Source organism: Tursiops truncatus, chromosome 6, assembly GCF_011762595.2.
Source record: "Tursiops truncatus isolate mTurTru1 chromosome 6, mTurTru1.mat.Y, whole genome shotgun sequence".
Taxonomy (NCBI): Eukaryota; Metazoa; Chordata; class Mammalia; order Artiodactyla; family Delphinidae; genus Tursiops; species Tursiops truncatus.
In genome coordinates, this window is record NC_047039.1 from 50,975,867 (window position 1) to 50,988,407 (window position 12,541).

The following is a 12,541-nucleotide window of genomic DNA, read 5'->3' on the forward strand; positions in this document are numbered from 1 at the left end:
TTGTACACCTTAAACTTACAGAGTGTATATGTCAAGTATGTCTCAATAAAACTGGAAAGAAAAAAAAAAGAACTGTAGCTATGAAAGCCAGCACCCTAGCTGCTTTTAATACTAAAAAACATTCAGTAAAACCAGAGCTCAAATATGAGTTGAAAAGTGAGACTCTAAGGTCTCAGAAGGTCATATGTAGAAAGAGCAGAAAGAGAGCACCACCAGTTAAACAGATTGGATCAAAGCTATCCAATCATCTCTGCTTGCTCCTGAAATCCCACTTAAATGAAGATAGAATAAAAATGAGTGGCAGAAAAGATGACAGCCAACAAGAGATGTCAAAAGCAAATTTGCAAGATGGAAAGTAAATGGACAAGTGATAAATGACAGGTTTCAGCTTTCTCAACTATGTTAAATACTCAAAAAGGGAAGAGCCTAATAGCAAGCTGAATTCATATCCATAAAAGATCAGAAATTGGAAGCAGCAATCATCCCTGAAGCCAAGCCATGGGGTAGCAATGAATACAGAACACTGTTGGAAGCCTCTGTAAACAGCAGTTAGTTATATCCTCAGATCTCCTCTGCCAACTCCCTCCCTGACAAAGTCCCCTCTCCATCCTGGAAAAAGAGAAAGAGTTTATTTACTAACAAGAGAGGTTGCCCCAAAAAGGTTCTGAGGTCATGAAAACCAGACACGACTGAAGGTCAGGGTAAGACACCTTATTAAAAATTAGGAGATTGGGAAATAGTGGGCAGTGAGACTTCACGGCTCCCTTTCTCTCTTCAGCTCCCAGAACATTGACTCCTACACTTAAGGTACTATACGCACAAGAAGACTAGAAGACTCCTTTGTGGGGAAACTACCAGTCCAAGGGAAAAGAGCTGCAGGTCCCGGCATTTTTAAGGTTCCCCAATTAAATGGAAAGGCTCCACATACACAGAGCTTTCTCCCAGCTTTTTAGTGCTTCATTTTTAAACATGAACATACAGCCAAGGATCAGCAGACATTTGAGGAAAGCTTCTCATGTGAAACTCAGACAAATGGGGTCAAACACTCAGAAAAAACAAAGACAATCTAGGGGGGAAGAATGAGGGGAACCACCTTCAAAACAAGTATGACTTCCATCCTCAGAGAGCTAAAATAAGGTATTACAAAAATGAAATAAGAAGACTCTACTATAAAAAGGTATAGCCAAGAAACAAGAAACAGCTCTTGTAAATTAAAAACCCAAAAGCAGGGGCTTCCCTGGTGGCGCAGTGGTTGAGAGTCCACCTGCCGATGCAGGGGACACTGGTTCGTGCCCCGGTCCAGGAAGATCCCACATGCCGCAGAGCAGCTGAGCCTGCGTGTCCGGAGCCTGTGCTCTGCAACGGGAGAGGCCGCAACAGTGAGAGGCCCGCGTACCACACACACACACACACACACACACACACACACACACACACAAACCCAAATGCAGAAATGAGAATTCAACAGAAAAGTTGCTATATAAAATTGAAGAAATCTCCTCAAAAATAGAACAAAAATATAAAAGGATGGAAAACAGAAGAAATTAAGGATGTCAATTTATGCCAAACTGACCTATAAATCCAATTCAATTCCAATCAAAATTACAGCAAGGTTTCTTGGTGGAATGTAACAAGCCAATTCTCAAACTCATATGGAATATTAAAAGGATAAGAATAACTCTCCTCCCCACCCCCCCTCAAAAAATATTAAGAATATGGAGGAGGGAACTTGCCCTATCTGATTTACTCTAAAGCCATGGTAAATAAAACAATTTAGTATTGGTTCAGAAATAGACCAACATGTAAGTGAAACAGAACAGAGCACCAGAAACCAAACCTTAGATATAAAGGAACTTGATATATGACACAGATGACATTTTAAATCAATAAGTGGTAACAGAATAGACAAGTGAATAACTAGTACAGGGACATTTGGTTATCCATTTGAAAAAAATAAAATTAGACCCTCCTTAATGCTCTATACAGAAAAATATATTTTTCTTTATGACTTTAGATTATACGAGACACAAAAAGCACTATCAATAAAGGAAAAAACTGATACATTCAACTACATTAAAATTTTAAAGTGCACATCAAACAGTGTGGATAGTCTCCATGTCTCCCCAAAGAGGAAAAAGATGTTTGCCATGGAGATCCAAGTAACCAAGCAACCAAATATATTAAAAACTCTTATAAGTCAGTAAGAATATACAAACAATCCAAAAGGAAAAGGGGAAAAAATATAAAGTTGCAGTTCACAGAAGAAGAAACATGAATGGCCAATAAACATAACATGCTCCACGTCAGGGAAATAGAAATTTAAGCAAGAGCGAGAGACAATTTCACACGCATCCTATTGCAAAAGAAATTAAATCTGGGGACTTCCCCGGTGGTCCAGTGGTAAAGAGTCTGCCTTCCAGTGCAGAGGATCCAGGTTCGATCCCTGGTTGGGGAACTAAGATCCCACCTATGCCACGGGGCAACTAAGCCCGAGCGCCACTACTGAGCCCGCGCTCCTCAACTAGAGAGCCCACGTGCAGCAAACTACAGAGCCCACGCTCTCTGGAGCCTGCGCGCAACTAGAGAGAGGAAAAATCCCACATGCCACAACTAGAGAGAAGCCCACATGCCCCAACGAAAGATCCCGCATGCCGCAACTAAGACCAGACGCAGACAAAAATAAATTTAAATAGAAATTAAATCTGAAAAATACCAAGTGTTCAAGAGACTGCAAGGGAAGAGAAACTCTTCTCTCAAATTGATACAACCCCTTGGGAGAATAATTTAGCATATATTTTACCTCTTAATAATTGCATACACGCTAAATACATCCCACACAAACAAAAATATTTGATGTTCATGGAAGCATTGTCTGCAATAATTGAAACTTGGAAAGAACTTAAATCTCAATCAATCCAGTAATGGATAAACTAATTATGACATATGCATAGGATAAAATACTATAGATCAGTTAAATTGAATGAACCAGAGATCGTTTATTAACTTGGCTAAGTCTCAAAAACACAAGTGAGAAAGACAAGTTGGACAGAGACTCATACTCTGTGATACTGTATGTATATTTTAAAAATATACAAAATACTAAAAAAAAATGATGTATCATCAATGTTTACAGACAGAAAATTAAACACCAACTTCAGAATGATGGTTATCTTTTGGCGGTGAGGTGGTGGTGGGATGGTGAAGTGATTCAGTCTTCAGTGATATGAAATTCATTATGAATTTTAAGCAAATATGACAAACACATGATCTAGATGGTAAGTGTTGGCTATATTAATGGTATTGGTTGGTTATATTGAGTATTAATTATATATTAATACCTGTTATTTTTTGTATGTTCAAATATTTATAATAGGTGTATGGTTTAATCAACGCAATCCATGTCTGGAGTACATTATAACATAAAAGAAAATTCCAAAAGAACTATAAAATACCTCATGCAGTTATACATCAAGATTAACTTGCCTGCTCCAAAATAAATTTTTTTAATTTTTGTCACAGAATTTATTTTCTCATCAAACCAAAGCTACCTGGATCCTTACAGTGAAGAGTGTGTGTGTGTCTGTAACAAATAATATCACATTTAGAGGAAACTGAGTGAGTTTTTCTTTTCTCCACTAGAGGGAGGTGTTGAACTTACAATATTTTAAAATGGAGCTTGTTTTTGAACTGACATTTAACATCAAAGTAAACCACACTGTGCTCTTAGAAAATAAACTTGCTTTCTTTCCACACCTTCCAGAAACATAGCCCCAAAAGTATAATTCTTTATACTTACTCATATAAACACTATTTCTTGAACTCCAAAATATGGTTTCAAGTCTGAAGGATTAAAGTAATTAGAAACATATCAGAGCTAAAGTACTCCCCCTTCCTAACTTATGAAATATATCAATATAGATATAGTTACAACCTTAGTCTAGTACATGGTTATCTCTCTAAATCCCCAAAGCCAGCATAGTTCTACAATCAAGAATAGTGTTTACTACTGTAGAGTATAAACTAGTACTAACTTTATGTAATACCTATCACAAATTATAAATCCATAAACTTGAAGACCAAGCAATTATACTTCTAGGCATTTACACAGCTAAATCACATGTACAACAGCGCAAAGATATGGACAAGAATGTTAGTGAATCATTTTAAATTAAAGCAAAAACTTTTGAAGGAAATAAAATGTCTATCAATAAGGGATTTGTTAAATGTATTAGGAACTTCCACATGACAGAAAACCTTCAAACACTACAAGAATAGTGTAAGAATATCAAAAGATGGATGCCAAATATTACTGAGGCATATTTATGTAAATATAATAATATATGTTTATACACCCTTAGATGAGGAGTAGGACTGGAGCAGGCAGGCCTGCAGGGGAGGGGGGGATTCCTTCACTTTGTGCTTTTAACTTTCCCTAAATTCGGGGCATTTTTACAATAAGAACAATATTATGTAATTTTATAAACTGAATATTAAGATATTTCCTGTTTGGAAACAGGCAGTACCAGTGACAGACTCACTTTCTATGCCATTTGCTTACAAAGGGCACCAGCAGACAGTTTCCCCGGAAGCTACCAAGAAAAGCTCCTTGCTACCCTAGATCATTTAAGGCAAAACTCTGAAATACCTCCTTTTCATGCAACTTACTCCAAGCTGTCCCTAGATCACAACTGTGCTTACCAGGTCAATCTCTGACATGTTGTACCCCAATCCCTAGCTGCTGTCTTATCATACAGCCAGTGATTGATGCCCACACCTAGTCTGATACCTTCCTTTACCCCCTCGCCCCCCCACTCTTCCTCCTCCTTCTTCAGTCTGCGGTATTATTTTCAGTCTACATTTCCCACGCTCTTTTGCCATCACAAAATCTCCCACCCCTTGATCACTAGATATATAAACCAAATTTAGTCAGTGAATGAGGAAAGGGCACTTTGTTCCCTGGCTTAGTTACAGAATTTTGGAAATAAATTAAATATGAAAAACATACATTCATCTTCTAAATGCTTTCAATCCTACTGATGAGTTATACATTGAAATGAACTATAAAAATGACAAAGGACAGAGTATGATGGTTTACCACTGCACGTCCCACACTGCCTACAATAGAAAAGCTCATGGCTAATAAGCATCCTCAAAGTTCACATTTCTATTGCAGAAAACAAAGAAATAAATAAAAACAAATGTTCATTTTAAATAAAAATTTTAAATAAATAGGGATAAAAAATAACATATTTTTTCCAAGATCAATATAAACACATCATTCTAAAATTACCATGGCTTTGCTTTGGTTTGAAATTTCAAATAATGCTAAAGACATGGAATTTTTATGTTTATCAAAAGAGGACAGGCATTTAAAAAATGAAAAACACTTTCTTAAAATGAGGTAACTCCATTAATATTCCAGAGAAGTACACCTCTATTCAGCACTTCAATTACTGGGAAAGAAAGGAGACATGGCATAAAATTAAGATTTGCTTTTTATAGTGAGCCTGAATTCTAAAGCCCAGATGAGAGAAATATTATACCAGCTTTGTCTGTTAAAGATGGAGCTTCATGTAGGTTTATTTAAAACTTATTTTAAAAACTGAATTCCCTTAGAGAGCTACACAAAAGAACACTATGTGATACTAACACCTAATTATAGGATGGAAACCTGAACCCATCAACAGCCAATAGAGAGAGAATTTCCATCTATCCCTCAAGTTGTTTTAAAAAAGACTTTTTTAAAATATAAAAGGTTTCTAAGCTTGCTTTATAAAAGGAAAAGCAGTTTTCTTTTGTTAAAATAAGAAGGACAAGAAATTAAGAGACAGTGTTCTGAACATTTTGGTTACAGAGTACAATAAAATCCATTTCACAGAAGATGGTAGTAACTAAGGAGTATATTCCCCTATTCTTCCCACACATAATAAAGATTCATACAGAATTTCAAATTATCTTAACACTTCATAATACAAAGTCTGATGTAACCACGTATATTTCATGTGAGATTTACAGGATTGACCAGGAAACTGTTATCAAAATCACATCATCCACACATTTAAATACAGGTCTCTGCAGCATATTTTATAAGTTCCAGGCTTCTGACTGGTAGCGCTGGAAATTTCTGAGTATTTTTAAAAAAGGGGGGGGGGTTGGGACTTCCCTGGTGGTGCAGTGGTTAAGAATCCACCTGCCAATAAAGGGGACACGGGTTCGATCCCTGGTCCACGAAGATCCCACATGCCATGGAGCAACTAAGCCCGCGTGCCACAACTACTGAGCCTGCACTCTAGGGCCCACATGCTGCAACTACTGAGCCCATGTGCTGCAACTACTGAAGCCCACGTGCCTAGAGCCCGTGCTCCACAACAAGAGAAGCCACAATGAGACGCCTGCACACCAGAACAAAGAGTAGCCCCCACTAGCTGCAACTAAAGAAAGCCCGCGCACAGCAATGAAGACCCAACGCAGCCAAAAAATAATAGATAATAAAAGGGTTATTTTCATTTACTTACGTGTACTTGTTTGTTCTAGGTAACCCTGAAGACAATTATCAACAACAGCTCAAATGTCCTCTGCTCTGTGGTGATCTCCCCAATCTCCCAGGCAATTAATTTATTTCTCTTTTATGATCCCATAGCATTTTGTTCAAAATTATTTGTTACAATTATTTGTTATTATATTACAATATATTTTCTCTCTTTACATGTCTCTCCATGTTGAGATATCTTTTAGGACAGAAATCATATCTTAATCAATTTTATATCTTCAGGACCCACAGTAGGAACTCAGAAAGTACTTAGGGAATGAATAAATGAACGAGTGACTGAATGAATGAGAGAACTAACTATACAAATTACAAGCAGACTCTAAAAATAACAGGAGCTAAAAACAGAGCTATCATATGATCCTACAATCCCACTCCTGGGCATATACTGGGAGAAAAACATGGTCCGAAAGGATTCATGCACCCCAGTGTTCACTGCAGTGCTGTTTACAATAGCCAAGACATGGGAGCAACATAAATAAATGTCCATCGATGAAAGAATGGATAAAGAAGATGTGGTACATATATACAATGGAATATTACTCAGCCATTAAAAAGAATGAAACTTGGAAAGAACTTTGCAGCAACATGGATGGACCTAGAGACTGTCATACTGAGTGAAGTAAGTCAGACAGAGAAAGAGAAATATCGTGTGTGATATCGCTTATGTGTGGAATTTTTTTTTAAAAAGATAGAAATGAACTTATTTACGGAAGAGAGACAGACTCACAGACTTTGTTGTATACCTGAAACTAACACAACATTGTTAATCAACTATACTCCAATATAAAATAAAAAGTTAAAGAAGCAAATAATAAATGGGGTTACTAATAAAGCATAAGTTATTCATGTTAGACAAATTTGAAGTCATGGCCTTAGAGAGTTCAAGTCTACTAATAAAGAGTATAATTAGCTTTATATCATAAGAAAATCTGAAAATATATTTACCATTACCTCTGCTTAATTTATTTCCAGTGGTTGGCGCATGTATGACAAATAAAGCCTTTATAAAATCTCAAAAACAAATAAAATAACATAAAATAAAATAAAAAAATACTAAGAGGTCTAGAGAGTGACTGTCTTTCCAAATTCCACACAGGGAGAGACTGGGAAGAAAAGGATTGCCCAAGGACCAAAGGTTTGGTAAAGATATGATTTTGTTGGTATTCTGAACACTTACATATACAACAAATTCAGTATTTCCACTGTTTACTGCCAGCTTTCACTCTTAAAGAAATAAGGTGCTTTCTATTCTCTGCAGGTTTTGGGCCGCCTTCATCTCACAAAATTGTTCGTAACACAAAGCAACTCTAAAATTTATTTTAGATGGGTATTTTTCATTCTGTAAAGAATGCATCTCTTTGACATCTATATAAAGACTATATTTCAATTTGTCATTTTGTGTAGAAAAAATGTTGTCTTACCACAGAATAAATAAGAGAAGAAATGATGGAAATTTATTTGAAATTTTAAATTAGTTGGTTAGTGAATGAACAGTTTTCATTTCTCCTACCTCTCCTTCAAAATAATTTACATATAATCTCCTGAAAGAATGCAAAGTGAACAGGAGTAAAAATCTGGAGACTTGTAGGTTTCCCACACTAATCACTCAGTCTATGGTGTGAGTAAATCACAGATTGCCATCTGCTCATCTATAATGGGGATTAGATGTAATCAGTGATTTTCAAATTGGACTACTCGAAGCCTGGGGGATTCTGTGATTTTGCGGGGAAGAGGTTAAAAGAACATGATTAAGAATTTGCACTTCTTAAAAAGAGTTCCAAAAAAATCACTATATTATATGATTTATAAGCATCCTCTAATACCAAAATCTGATTATTCTATTTCTTTATGTTGTTAAAGACTGCTAACAGTCTCATATTTTAAACTGGAAAACTAAATGCCAAATGTATAGGTGTCCTTTAAAAATCAAATAATTTATGCAGAAGTCACCCAATTCTAATAGTATCTTTTGGAAACAGTTGCCCATATTGTCATGTAACTACAAATGAAACATGGCCTTCCAGAGAGCAAAGACTAGGAATTATTTTTTCCTTGAGTAAGCGAGTCAATTATCACACTAAGGTAATTTTTAATTTCATAAGCATTAAAATGACATATTTATTATTATTTTTAAAATACCTGTACTATAAATTGTAACTCTCTTCTTTCTGCTTCCCATTGTTCTGCTTGTAATCTAAACTCCTCCAATGCTGTCTCCCTGATATGAGACTCCATCTCATTCTTCTCCTGCTGATGTTTTTCCAACGTTTCCTTTACGTGAATAAAATCTTGTTTTAGTATTAGATCAATAAAAGCTATCTTTCTTCCTTCATCCACAATTTAAATATACATAGGGCTCTCCTTACCTATACAGACTGTTAAAACTCATTATAATTTATGTTAAAATCATTAATTAATAGAATAATTATATTTTGGTCATCAGAATGTATATGTGAATAAGAAGCTATGGTTACCCATTTAATTTAAGCAACATTTCATATATATATATAGATAGACAGATAGATAGATATAAATAGATATAGATATTTAACCCAATTTTTCCAAAAAATTTAACTGCTGGGGAATGAACAAAATGCATCATATGATAGAGACAAAACAAAGCAGATTGTTTGGCAAATATGTAATCTATATGTAAAGGAGATAATATGGAAAGCTCTAATTAGCTATAGAAATACTATTTGGATTATCCCTGATAATTTATATATAAATCTGAAAAAGAACACTGTATTTACCAAAGGGGAGAAGGAGGAGTTTTGTGCAACAAATCAGTATAAGGAAACTCTAGAATGTTAAAAATTTGAAAAGTCAAAAAAATTTTTTTAGGTTTAGACTATTAACTAATTTCTAGTTCTACAGATAAACAATATTTGCAAGAGGTTTTTCTTCTGGGGTTTTCCGAGTTGTACTACATTTACAAGATCTAATCTGGTTCAAAATCTCATAAGTATAAAATGCAGGTTTCCCAAGAAATCCAATCTTCTAAACTATAGGGTTTTAAACTAAGTCTGCATTAACACAAGGAGAAAGATTCTGTGGTTTATATGAGACAGAGGGAAAGCCTCCTGTGTCCTTATAAACTGTAGCGTGGTTCTGCATAATAAAGACTGCCCTCCCAACTTTCACTAATGGAAAGGCAACAGGAGGAGCCTTGAGGTTTTTTCCCCTTAGGGCAAAAGAGTGACTCCTCTTCACCCCCAAAGGTCTCTGTGCAGATTAGTTCAAAGCCAATTGTAAAAAATCAAAGCAAAGTTCTCCTACCAAATAGGTGATGAAGATCACATCAAGATCTATAAAAGAGATCTTGAGATGCAGGCTGATTGACTATAAGGATTGCTGCCACCATTACCCTCTTTCCCCATAGCTCTAGACATTTCATGTGGAGAAGTTTATACAAAGCAGTTCAGGGACTTGTAGTTCCAGGTGCCACCTAAACTCCCCCCATTCAAATACTAATGGAGCCCTTGTATATGCCAGGCACTGTTCCAGGGTCTAGGAATATTACAATAAAGAGAAGAGAAAACTGTGACTGTTGACATGCAGGAAATCAAAAGGAGATATGCTGACAAGGTCAGGGAACCTTTGTGCTGAAACTTTTACATTTAACAAATGCTTTTGTAAAATTATTTTTAGTGAAGATTTATTTCCAATATTCTGAAAAGCCATTTACACCAGTGGTAAATGTAGAGCATTTTTATCATGTAATTTTATTTATTTATTTATTTATTTATTTTTGGCTGAGTTGGGTCTTTGTTGCTGCACACGGGCTCTCTCTAGTTGCAGCGAGTGGGGGCTACTCTTAGTTGTGGTGCGTGGGCTTCTCACTGCGGTGGCTTCTCTTATTGCGGAGCACGGGCTCTAGGCGCAGCACGGGCTTCAGTAGTTGCAGCTCACAGGTTCTAGAGCACAGTCTCGGTAGTTGTGGCACACGGGCTTAGTTGCTCCGCAGCATGGGGGATCTTCCTGGACCAGGGCTCGAACCTGTGTCCCCTGCATTGGCAGGCAGATTCTTGACCACTGCACCACCAGGGAAGCCCTATCATGTATTTTTAAATTTAAATTGGTACTTCCAAAAAGTGGCAAATACAGACAATTCAAAATCTATCTTTTAAGTGGGTGGCAACTTCAACATTAAACCATACTTTTACTTTAGAGACTAAAAAGGAACAAAAAATGGGAGAATAAATAGCTCACAATAATTTCAATAAAAGGTCATCAAATATTTATATACCGTGCCTATACAGAATGTACCCTACACAGATAATGAAGTTTACATCAGATACACAAAAATTTTTCTATATTTATTGCATATTCAGGTCAAAATCTGGGGCCCACATTTTTAAAATTACAAATTTTCATGTTGCTGGACCAAAAGGGTTGTGGGTTCTTATCTTCTTACAGTATTCCCATATAAGTGAGTTGGTTTTTTTTTTGATCAGAGATCTCAAACTGTTTTTCACAAAAGAAACAATATATATATTAATATATTGCTAAAGCATATAAAAAATAGACCTGCAAAAATGCCCCTAAAAAGGAAAGAAGAGAGGGAGAAAGGAAGGGAGTTGGTGTGGGGGGGAAGAAATTAGATTTTCTTGCTTTCTGGTATTTTCCTTTCCAAAAATAACTTCAAATAATGTATAATACATATAATGAATATTAAATATTAAAAAATTCCTTCATAAAATAGTTTACCTGTACAGTTTTCTCTAGTCTGCTTTTTTCTTTCATAAGTAAATCATATTTTTGATCACAGTTTTGAATTATATTGTCTCTTTCCTCCAAATCACATTCAAATCTTCTGCATTCTTCTTTCCATTTCTGCTGGGAAGTCTGGAATGCTTTCTCCATCCCACTTGCCTTTCCCTGAAGTTCTGCATTCTGAGCTATTAAAAATATAAAAGAATAATAGGTACATTTACAAACATAAATTAAAACCATAGGAGTTCAGAAACCTAGGCATTGGAGCTGATTTCAATTACAGCATGATATTAAGACAAAACATTTAACCACTTCATACCAGTGAACTCTTGAAAAGTTCCTGTCCCAAAACCAATCTACTCTACAATTTCTCAATCTCTTCTTCCCCTCCAGACAGAGGTGATTTTGCTGTGAAATGGTTATGACATATTCCTAGAGGCACGCCCAAGTTTAGATGCACCAGCTGCAACTCAAATGATTTTTCTCCTATTCAAGAAAATAAAAATTTTTTAAGTGTGACATATAATAGGGCTACTTTTTAAAAAGACTTGATAGATTACAATTTTGATTTTTGACTTGGCAACAAGTTAGTTGTGGCATATCTTACACTTGATACTGTCACAAAATTGAGGTTGGGAACCCTAGAACTATAGCTCTTTACTCCCCCAAAGTTAGGCTCGATTCACCTCTCATCCTAGTATTACCTCAACAATAACCATCACTTCCCAACTCACTATGGCTGCTGTTTGCCTCAGCACCTAGAAAGAAGTGATGAAAGGCTTCCAGGTCTGGCTCCATCACCCATCACCTGATTAAACCTACCTGACTCTCTAACCCTCAGTGGGAATAAAGTTGTTGTAAAGATAAAAATGAGGAAATATGTACAAACGTACTTGTTAAACAAACCAAAAAAAAAAAAAGCCAGTTAGTAGTATTATTTTTAAATTATATTTGTGTTTTGAATGGATCGTATGTTCAAAATACAAGTTATTATCAAAGGTACAAAAAGTCTCCCTCCCATCCAGTTACTCTCTCTACAAGACATTATTGTATGGTTTAGTATCCTGTATTGCAGGTAAAAAGTTTGAGGCCATTTTGATTCCTGTTCCTTTGCATCTGGCTTATTTTTCTTTCCTTTCCTTTTCTTTTCTCTTTGAAAGCTTTAGGATCTTTTTTTGGTCTCTATTTTTCTGGAATTTCATAATGCTATGCCTTCACATGGGTCTATTTTTTTCCACTGTGGTGAATATTCTGTGGACCCTTTCAATCTGGCAA

General features: G+C 35.8%; 1 protein-coding gene across 5 annotated transcripts in view; it reads right to left on the reverse strand.

Moving 5' to 3' along the window:
• CCDC171 (coiled-coil domain containing 171) overlaps positions 1-12,541 on the reverse strand; it is a 361,756-nt gene that overhangs the window by 309,924 nt on the left and 39,291 nt on the right. For all 5 annotated transcript variants that reach the window (XM_073806109.1, XM_073806110.1, XM_033858077.2 and 2 more), the window contains 2 exons: positions 11,261-11,451; positions 8,690-8,821 (listed from right to left, as the gene is read on the reverse strand). In XM_073806109.1, coding sequence (XP_073662210.1) covers positions 8,690-8,821; positions 11,261-11,451 — 323 coding nt within the window. The remainder of the gene's footprint in view (positions 1-8,689; positions 8,822-11,260; positions 11,452-12,541) is intronic.